General features: G+C 38.9%; 2 protein-coding genes across 3 annotated transcripts; one reads left to right on the forward strand and one right to left on the reverse strand.

The window, feature by feature from the left end:
• Positions 1 to 1,355: 1,355 nt before the first annotated feature.
• Positions 1,356 to 3,145, forward strand: LOC148189291 (cobalamin binding intrinsic factor-like). The gene is made up of 4 exons (XM_088078495.1): positions 1,356 to 1,498; positions 1,581 to 1,722; positions 2,751 to 2,887; positions 2,984 to 3,145. The coding sequence occupies exons 1-4, from the start codon at positions 1,381 to 1,383 to the stop codon at positions 3,043 to 3,045; spliced, it is 459 nt and encodes a 152-aa protein (XP_087934621.1). The 5' UTR covers positions 1,356 to 1,380; the 3' UTR covers positions 3,046 to 3,145.
• Positions 3,146 to 3,878: 733 nt separating this feature from the next.
• Positions 3,879 to 7,180, reverse strand: LOC148189292 (cobalamin binding intrinsic factor-like). Of its 2 annotated transcripts, none has more exons than XM_088078496.1 (5): positions 7,033 to 7,180; positions 6,174 to 6,275; positions 4,723 to 4,864; positions 4,447 to 4,580; positions 3,879 to 4,339 (listed from the first exon to the last, which is right to left on the reverse strand). In XM_088078496.1, exons 2-5 carry the CDS (start codon positions 6,235 to 6,237, stop codon positions 4,278 to 4,280), a joined length of 402 nt encoding a protein of 133 aa, XP_087934622.1. In that variant the 5' UTR covers positions 6,238 to 6,275; positions 7,033 to 7,180; the 3' UTR covers positions 3,879 to 4,277. The 2 variants fall into 2 exon arrangements, with proteins under 2 accessions (XP_087934622.1, XP_087934623.1); XM_088078497.1 differs by having other exon boundaries at positions 7,022 to 7,060.
• Positions 7,181 to 10,950: the final 3,770 nt, after the last annotated feature.

The raw sequence follows: 10,950 nt of genomic DNA on the forward strand, positions 1-10,950 counted from the left end.
ATTCAGTACATTAGTGGCTTTTTGTGATAATGGTTCAATGGCCCTTTTTCCATATAATTTATTATTTGCTTTTGTTTTACACTGTGGTTTTTTTCAGCTTTTGCCATTGTTAGCAATACTATATTTCTGTATTCTCATTATTTTTTATTTATTTTTAAATTTTTCAATTTCTGGGGGGTGCCAGGGACGCTTGAATGTTTGTGTGTTCATTTACTAAAAAACATATAAATAAAGTTTGAAAACAAAAAAAACAAATAAACAACAGTAATACGGTTAACAGGGAATTGCAGTAATACACACTGCATGATAACAGCAGAACGTCTTTTAGATTTCCTCAGGTTTGAATGAGATGTCCTGGAGGTCTGCAGAGACCTCTACTGGCAAATACCTCAATTACAAGACAGGATAATCTGTACATGGCAGTAAAGGGTGTGTCACATGGGAGAAAATATTATATTAAATATATAGCTTGCTAAAAAAACAAAATCTGTTGGCAAATTAGCATGTATATTAGCAGCCTGTCTCAACGAACGTGTGAGGACTACAGCCAATACTTCAAGGATCTATGCAGTTAAACGGATTTACAGGCAGGAACACCTGCTAACGTGTTACTTCGCCATGATTAAGCTTTTGAAACTTGAGCAAAAACACAGAGAGAAGGCAATGAGCAACTTAACCTGACATGAGCCAAAAATCAGCCCGAAATGAGTCCAATGGTACAAGAAAATAACCTTGAAAAAAAAGTCAAGACAAAAAGTAAAAACAAAACAAACAAAATAATTACCCCCTAAAAATTCCTGAAAATTGGTTTAAAAACTAATTATAAATATAGTTCTCTGTTCATTTTGCCTGAGGTTTTTTTTCATAATTTCTCAATAAAATAAATAGGGATGCATGATATTGGATTTTTTTGATATCTGATCTGCTGATATTTAACAACTCATTTGGCCGATAACTGATACCAATATATTTATGTTTTTCCTCATAATTTTAGTGATCATAGTGTCTTTTGAAGAGTACGTACTCTTATCGTAACAGAACATCCTAAAATCCTGGAAATGTCATAAAATTCAGGAAACGTCCTGAAATCCTAGAAACGTCCTCCATGTCCTCCTCACGAATCACCATCACTTTATGCCACTTTATGCTTGAATGCAAAAGCTTAAATCAGCTTTAATTAAACTTAAATCTGGAGAGGTGATCTGAGTGCTTTGACTCCTGACGCAGTATATTCGAAGGTCGTTGCACAGTTTACATAATTTAGCAGTGCAAACATTTCATATCTTAACCTCAAGGTGATATTTGGCTCTTTGGAAAACATTATCAGAGTTTTTAAACTAAGATCAACAAAGTGCACTCAGCTCTCAGCTCCAAACAGTGATGACGGGAATAAAACTCTGCGGCGGTCCAGTCAGCGAACTCTCAGTCATGCTGCTGCCCGCTCTGCTCTCTGCGGCCCTGCTGCTGCTGCTGCTGCCTCCTGGGACTCGCACTGAAAGTAAGAATTCATAAAACAAAAATCTTTATTACCGGATATCAAAAAATCTTATTTTTATGTTTCCTTTTTTTTCGTCATTCAGTAAGCGAACCGGCTCCCATTGAAGTGGTGGTGGAGAACAGCTTACTGGGCACCGCTCCTGTCACCTACAGCACTCAGGTGGCGTACAGAGGGATCCTGCTGGGCGCGCTGAACAGACTCATGAGCTCCAATGAAAACTTTAAGTAAGATCAGGACATCAGAGTGACTCTCTGATGTAAGGGTCGACAGATTATCGGCCTGGCTGATAATTAGGGCCGATATTTGTCATTTAGCCAATTATCTGTTACAGGGTTTTATTATAATGATTCCAGATAAAATTAATTTGTTAAAAAAATGCAAATAAAATGTCAGCATGAGAGGAACTTTTACTTTATTTATTCATTTTTATTTCAATTTTCACCAGACTTTATAAAAAAGTTGCGGTGAACTTGTTGTTTATGATGTTGAAAGTTTCAGTTTTGGTTTAACATTTGCTAAAGTTTGTAATTTTCCAAATTCTAAATTTTGACAGAAAGATTTTCATTTTTATTTAAATGCATATTGGTTCTAAATATTGGTTATCAGTCTTGTCAACTACTAATAATCGGTATCGGCTCCTAAAAAAACGATATTGGCCGACCCCTTGATTTCGTTACGAGTCAATCAGCCACACGCCGCCATCGTCCAAAGCTAACTGCAAAAACTATCACCAACACTTGCAAAATAGATATAAGAACCTAAATTTTACACAAATTTGGCGGAGCTGACAGAGAGGCTCAAGGACTCATCCATGTCATCTTTTTGTAGTCTTTATGCATTTTTTTGTGGGTTTGGGTCGTTTTGTGTCTCTCTGTTTTGTGTTGTAATTTTGTGTCTTTTTTGTCATTTTGATCATTTTAAAGCACTTTTCCAGGACATTTCCTTGTGCATTTTCTTTTTTACTTTCTTTTCCTTTTCTTATTTGATTTTCCTACTAATTTTCAGTTAATTTTCTTGTATGTTTTTTATTATCTTTAAAAAACAAAAAAAAAATCTTGCTAATTTTTAGGTCATTTCATCATTAATTTCTTCTTGCATCCTTCTCATGTTTTTAAAATAAATCAAGCCAGTTTTTCCAAGTTTCAAAGAGTTAATCATTTCATTTTGAAGAACGGGACCCTGATGACAATCAGCCGAATGCTTCCGTGTCTGCTCGTAGTGACAGCGTTTGTTCTTGTGTTTGGTCCTGCAGGTTCACTTACACAGAGGATCCAAACTACGGCCCGTACCTGGAGAGTGTGAACGGACTGGCTGGAAGTGACAAAGACCACACGTACTGGGAGCTGCTGGTCAAAAAACCAGATGGCAAAATCATAAGACCTGACGTCGGTTAGTCCACTTGGCAAATGTCTGTTGATCTTTGTTGTAATTTTTCTGTTGATTAGATTACAATAGAATATTTGGCTCTTTTTCTTTATTTTGCAGGAATTGGGTGTTACATTCCCAACGCGAAGGACCAAATCATCCTGAGATTTACAACGTGGTGAAGATCCAGCAGCCGCTGTTCAAAATGAACAGTGTATAAATGAACTATCACACAACATGCCTCTGTCTAATGTTGAATAAAACTATATTATCGAAATAAAATATCCCTCTGTGTGTTGAATTTGCATGAGAAACAGCCTTTTGACTCTTTTTTTGTTTGTTGTTTGTTTGATTTGTTTTATTATAATTACATAAAATCATTGTAATTATTTATAACCTGATGTGTTAAGCCTCTAAAGTCAATATGTAGAACGTGCAAGACTCAGTTCCTGTTCCCCTACCTTCATTTTTGTGGGTCCCCCCTTTATATATCATGTGTCTCACGATAGTCTCTCCCCTTTTTGATAATGTGCTTCACAGGAGAGTTAAAGCTGCATTGCTGATGGACATTTCTGTGTTTTAGACATGCTGTTAAAAGTGTGTTTGCTGGCTTAAACTTATCGTGAACCTGCTGAAATATTGCCGTATTTTTTCATTTGTGTAGGAGCTGAAGTTTGAGGGCATGTTGACCGTATTGTGCAGTCAGATTAAACGGAGAGATATCCTCATCCAGGTCTCACCGTCCGAACACAGCGCAGACATCAGAGGCCACCACTACACTCACTCACTTCATTGATTGCACCTGTGACAGTTATCCAGGCTGCTCTGATTGCCTGACATCAGCCACATCTGTGAGCTGCCACGTGTTTTTTTTACATGCCCTGATGAAAAAAAGACTTTGTGCTGAGACGTGCAACCTTGATCAGCCTTTTTGGGACAAATTTATGATTATTTGCAACAACTTTAAATTTGAGCAGAAAATAGACTGAAAAAATTAAATTTTGCTAAACACAGATTTGATTTAGCAAAAGAGATTTTATTTTATTCATTTTTGTACTTATTTCAGAAAAAATACAAAGCATGTTGAAGTGTGTAACGGTTATCCGCAGCTAAAGTATTAAGGAAAAAGAGTTTGGTTACAAAGCAGGAAATTCAAGGTGAAGGTTGTTTTCCATGAGACAATCATCCAAGATTCAGGACAAACTAACAAACTCTTTCCTTGTTGGTGCTTTAAACAAACACTCTTTCCTAATGTGTGTGCATTTAGCACACTGTTTACATTATTGGCTATTTATAAAGTTATTTCTCCCTCACTGAGGAATTTGAATGAATCTTAGTTGACAGATAATCTGTGAAATACATAATCATACTTTTAAATTTGGCTTTGATTACATTTCCAGTGGCTGCTGATCCTTTAGTAAGTGTTATATTTAAGGATAACTTCGTCATCTGCACTTGGAATGTAGCATCCAATACCTGCAAACGAACCAAAGAGGAAACAAGATCATACAATGATTTACAGTCAGAACAGCAGAGGGTGTTGACCTTAAAAAGACAGAAACGTGCTCTCTTGGTTGTCTCACCAACATCAGGTCTGATTGTGCAGTTGGCTTTCTTGACCAGCAGCTCCCAGTAGGTACGTGCGGTCGTATTTCCAGCCAAACCGTTCACACTCTCCAGGAACGGGCCGTAGTCTGCATTCTCTGTGTAGGTGAAACTGCCAGAAAAACCAGCGTGTTCTCATTCAGCCCTTTCCCACTGAACTCATCAAATACATGTTTTTTTTTCATACCTTTTCCAGATATCTAGCCCAGCTTTAAGTCAATGATTCATGTAAACAGCTGAAGTGACTGACTCACCTAAAGCCTGTGTTTGCATCCTGCAGTCTCCTCAGTCCACCCAGTAAGATTCCTCTGAAAGCCACATACGTGGAGTAGGTCTGATTGGCAGACATTGTTAAAGAGTTTGTCACCAGGACAGTAAAGTGCGTTTGATCATTATCTAAAAAAAAAAAATCAAAGGAAGCACTGAGGTTGATAATAAAATATTAAAATAAGGAGGATAAATAATATCTTAAAACTGCCATCTATCCATTTTAATTCACGTATCAGCAGCAGGCTGAGCCTCGCTCCTCCTGGGGGACTTCAAGGCATTCCCAAGAGATATGTAATCCCTCCAGTGTGTTCTGGGTCTGCCCTGGGGCCTCCTACCAGTTGGATGCATAGACTGTATATAAAGATAGATGACCATTTACCCCTGCTACGCTGAAGCGAGGTTAAAATATCCAAGATACAGGCATTGCCATTTTGTGATCCGGAGACTGCGCAGTAGCAATATCCGCGGTGAGGTAGTTGCCAAAACCTCCAGCTAAACAATTGCGAGCAGCCCCATTGAATGCGAGCACACGGATTGGTTGTCATAACTGTCAGTCATGGCGGAAAAGCCCCCTTTTGTATAATTTAATAACTCACTAAAAACAAACGTATCATAAAAACAATCACTTGAACAAACATCAGTGACAGAAACCATCTTTTGTAAACCTTTTTTTGGGTTGTACTTTGAGATTTTAGTTTGGCCTATGTCGCATTAACATGGAGGGGCGGGCTTTATGACCTATACTGCAGCCAGACACTGGGGGGGGGGGGTTGAGATTAAAAACTTCAGTTTGGGGGAACTGTCGCATTTTCCATCTTCATATACAGTCTGTGGTTAAACAGGAGGTGCCCAGGTGCCTGAGCAACCTCAACTGGCCCCTTTCGACACAAAGGGGCATCGGCTCAACTCACCCACCTCTGAGACTGAGCCCAGCCACCCATCTCTGATCACCTGACCAATCTCATACTTTTGGTCACTACCCAAAGCTCATGACCATAGGTCATATGTCACTGACTTTACCTTATCTCGTCATGGTTTGGGGGTTTTGTTATATTGTAGACTTTGTTTGGGGGTTTTCTGTTTTCTAGTTTTTCCTTGTTTCTAGTTACTGATGTTCTGTTTCCTGTTTGATTTTGTATTTTTACTCTTTGTGTGTCACCTTGTGCTTTTTCTCTGTCTCCCTGTCTCTCTGTGCATACAATTATAACATAAGCAAAAACTGGACTAAACAGAGACACACAGAGAGAAAGAGAAACAGGGAGACAGAGAAAAAGCAAAGCAACCCCCAAACAAAGTCCACAATATAACAAACCCTCAAATCCATGACATATCTTACCACTGCAGTAATAGACGGCGTTTTTCTTAGTGGCCACGAGTGAGGATGTTTTTGTATTCAGTAATAATAGAAACATTTGAAATAATTTCTGAAGCTTACTTGCAGCTGGAAGCCCTGGAGGCAGCAGCAGCAGGATGGCAGCGAGGACAACAGGACGCATCATTCTGACTGATGAACACCAGACTGAAGCTGAACAGTTAGCTGACAAAAAAAAAGATAAAAATATCATCCTTAAAAAAAAAACAGTAAAATGCCTCCTTAGCTTTAGACAAGTTATTAAAAGATTTAACATTGTTTAACAAGCTGTTTTCTACTCGACTCCATTCAGCTCTCAGTGCAGGACTCTAATCCTTTAGCTGGAGACTTTCTTTGAGACTTGAACTACTGTACCATCCCATGAAAATCAATCAAAATGATCTCTTAAAGAAAGTCAAATCAGTTTTTTTTTTTAAATTAACCATTTAAAACCTAGGCTTATTGGTTTGATTTCCTTCAAAAACATGGACAGAAGGAAATGAGCAATTTATTAAGAAATGAACCAGAAATAAGCAAAAAACTGGTAACAAGTTGGAAAACTCAAAACAAACATACAAACAAAAAACACTGGAAAGCTAAAAAAACAAAAAAAAAACCAACACAAAAAAACAAAAAGTACAAAAAAGGCAAGAAAATTACCTTTAAAATGATCATTTTTAAAATGATTTTAAGTATTTAATTATAATATTTCTAAACATAGTTAGTAAACATAGTATAATTTTCTAAATCTAATAAAGATTTCATTTAAATTTGCAATGTTTCTGAAAGAAATCAAACCCATTTTCTTCCCAAACTTGTGAAAGGTTAATGCAGCTCAACAAAAGTGATGACAATCCACTTTTCAAAGGTTTAACAATAAATAAGTTGGTTACAAGATCTTTTTCTTATCTCTTTCCCCTCCTTTCTCTAACCTCAGACAGACCTGTAAAGGTGCAAGAGATCTGATGGGGAACCCTTCCTCTTCAAGTATAGCTCCTGGTCCTGCTGACAGGAGTCCTGCTCACTTTTATAGCTTTCTAGACACATTTACATCATACTAAAACAACCAATCATCACACACCAGGCTGATATTTAGCTGAGTCACTCTCCATTTTAGAATTGTTACAATCACAAGACTATTTGTGAAACTGTGAACAATGAACAATAGACACACTAAGCAAGAAAAACACATCATCTGCAAAAGAAGGAACTTTACTGTTAGATAAATGACTCCTCTTCCTTAAAAACACATTGATAGATGTGAGTGTTTGTGTGTGTGTGTGTGTGTGTGTGTGTGTGTGTGTGTGTGTGTGTAGGGTTGTTACAGTAAACTCTGGTCAGTTCATTAATCTGAATCCAGGTTTTATCAAAATTAAAAACAGGTTCGTTTGCAGGTTCTGCGAGTAATGGCACTATGCAGCAATGACATGATTATGGTTTTGATGAGCAGGATCCTGCAAATGCACACATACAGGTGTGCCGTTGTACTGTATATCATCACAGCTGTGATTTGGTGGTGGGCGTGAGGCAGGAGGCCTCAGTCGCCATTGTTGTGCTTCAAGTCATTCATTGTTGGAAGACACTAACAAATATTTAATTTTGCACTGATAAGCAATTCAAGCAGTAATTTGCCTTACATGACTCAGTCGCCATTGTTGTCTTTATTGTTCTGCAGATCAAGGGAGATCAAAGGTGGAAAATGTTGCTGTTGTATGCAACAAACTTTATAATGAATCCATCCGCACAAGTGGTGAAAGTTTTCATTTCTTGTGAGGAGTCAGTTTTCGTCTTGCATTCACTGTCTGCCAGCAGGTTGGTTACAGAGGAACACATCCTGGTTTGGGGGAAAAAGAGAATTTACAAAGCCGTGCAATGGAGGAAACTATTTGCAATCAATAAACTGGGTGTGTGTGTGTGTGTTGACAGAAGGGTTTTTTCCAGTCATCAGAGACAGTTGGTGCGTCCTCAGAGGTTACAGACATAACAGGAAGTGCCAACCTTTCTTAATCAGCCACATTTAATGTATAGTTTAAAACTGTTTTGGCTGATATTTCTATCATGTTTTACACGTGTAAATGTAGCAACTCATTTTGATGGTAACAAATCAGTTGCCATCAAAAAGAGCAAAGGAACACTTTTTGTCCAGTATGAGAATCTTTTTATTGTTTGTAACCCTCCCTGTCATTACTCATTTTACAGTAAATGTCAGTTCAATGAATCACAGCATAACTGCTGTCCTAAAAACAAAAGTTCCCCCAAAAATAAAAAAGTTCAGTCATTATCTACTCACCCTCATGTCGATGGAAAGTTGACATGAAGTTTCATAGTCCAAGTTCATCTTCCAAACAACTGAAGCAAAAGGTGACCAGGATTCAAATGTTAAAAAAAGATAATAAAACCGCAAAATGTCTCCATACTGCTCGTCAGAAGTATGGAGACAAGTGTCCTGAAGCCCTAATGTGCCAAGTTGTTTTGAAAAATGTCACTGGTGTCATGTTTTTAGCCTTGTTTGATTCTGTAGCTCCCAGTGTGTGTGTGTGTGTGTGTGTGTGTGTGTGTGTGTGTGTGTGTGTATGTACACTCGCGCGAGACCAACAGGAGCTTGTGGTGTCTGCACACCACTGTTTACAATCTACCTGGAGGCCTGCGCCACACTCGGTAGTTTTAAATCTGAAAAAGGGACTTGTTGCTTGCAGCTAACTCAACAAGTCTGTAGGTGTGTGTATGTGGGAGGCTTCCACAAGCTCTCCTTGGTCTCGAGTGAGATGATTGAGTGTTGTGTGAAATGTTAGCATGTTTGTGAAATATTGGAGTGTTTGTGAAATGCTGAAATGTTGGCTAAATGATGAAGTATTTTTGAGATGAAGTGTTTTCTTAAACAGTGGGTCAAGACATTCTAACTTGCACAGACCTTTTTTTATTTTCTAAAGAGTGAGAAATGGGTTTTCACACCCAAATCTTAAAGATTTCTCCTTTAACCCTTTGAAGTCTGGGTAAATTGGTTTGATTTCTATCAAAAACAAAAAATACCAAAAAATAGCAAGAAATCTGTAAAATGTTGCAAGAAAATAAATGAATGAATAAATGTGGAAAATTTTAAATACACACACACACACGTATATTTTTTCTGTGACATAATTTTAAACATATAATTATCATGATTATTATTACATGTTTCTGAATATTTCCCCCAAGTTTTCAATGATTTTTCATCCGATGCTGAAATGAGGCTTCAGCAGTGTGAGTCAAGTACCACATGTGTGTGTTTCAGATTTCTCTCTGCTGCAGCACAGCTGAATTAAATAATCAGCTCGTTATCAAGCAGCTTCCAGAGTTCATGACGAGTTGATCATTTGAATCAGCTGTGTTGGAGCAGGGAGAGCTCTAAAGCCTCCTACAGACTGTGAGATTCAGTCTCATAAGTTTATCGCAGCTTCACTGTTCAACATGGATCGAATAAATTTGGGTACCGGATCAAGTTTCATGTATGCAGACTGTACAATGACAACACCAATCAAATCGCAGGCTATGATGTACGTCCACTGACATCAATACGCAAGAAAAAAACGTTATTAGCATGCATCATTCATCTACCTCTGTGTAAAAAGCTGTAGTGTGTGTGTGTGTGTGTGTGTGTGGCACTCACAAGCTAGCATTCTTTGAAAAATAGTTACATTTTTGTTTTCTACAACCTACCATCTATAAAAATGTTGGTGAAACTATCACAGACATCTGTAAAGATGCTCAGTCTTCACCTCACATTAGAAAAATGCATAAACGTGGAATAATAGATCTGATGATTGACTGTTTTTCTGTATTACTTCCATACATTTTTAGTAATAATTGTAACATCTTATGGTATTTAGAGGTGGTGTATACTTCTTTAAAGGTCTCAATTATTGTACAAGGTGCTGCAGATACACCAAAAACAGCAAATACAAAAAAGCTGTTCATTTAATTTTAAATTTATTTTATTTTATTTAAACCATCATAATTACTTTTACAATTGATTTTGGAGTGTGGGAGGAAACCGGAGCATCCCGGAGAAAACCCACGCGAACACAGGGCTCAGATATTCATCACACTGAGCCACCATGTCGCCCTGAAATGCTGCACCATGCTGCTCAGACGGTCACCGCACTGAGCTGAGACATGGAGCTGCTGTACTGAGGAGGAGGTTTCTTCTTTGCGGTGTCAAAGGTTAAAGGAGAATTGAGGTGGTTTACGATTTTCGGGGATGTTTTGGATGTCAGTCACAGACAGATCGCTCAGACATTTACTACACTGAGCCAAGTCTTCTCCGGGGCCTCCTACTGGTGGGACGTGCCCTGAACACCTTGCCAGGGAGGCGACCTGGAGGCATCCTAATTAGATGCCCGGGCCACCGCATCTGGCTCTTCTCAATGCGGAGGAGCAGCAGCTCTACTCCGAGCTCCTCCCGGATGACCGAGCTTCTCACCCTATCTCTAAGGGAGAGCCCAGCCACCCTATGGAGGAAGCTCATTTCGGCCGCTTGTACCCGTGATCTCGTTCTTTCGGTCACTACCCAAAGCTCATGACGAGAGGTGAGGGTAGGAACGAAGATCGACCAGTAAATCGAGAGCTTTGCCTTTTGGCTCAGCTCCCTCTTCACCACGACAGACCAGTGTAGAGTCCGCATTCCTGCAGACGCTGCACCAATCCACCTGTCGATCTCCCGCTCCATCCTTCCCTCACTTGTGAACAAGACCCCGAGGTACTTAAACTCCTCCACTTGGGGCAGGACTTCGCCCCCGATCCGGAGGGGGCACGCCACCCTTTTCTGGCTGAGAACCATGCCCTCGGATTTGGAGGTGCTGATTCTCATCCTGGCCGCTTCACA

Source organism: Plectropomus leopardus, chromosome 6 (assembly GCF_026936395.1).
Source record: "Plectropomus leopardus strain MGB_pleo_1.0 chromosome 6, ASM2693639v1, whole genome shotgun sequence".
NCBI classification, from domain to species: Eukaryota; Metazoa; Chordata; class Actinopteri; order Perciformes; family Serranidae; genus Plectropomus; species Plectropomus leopardus.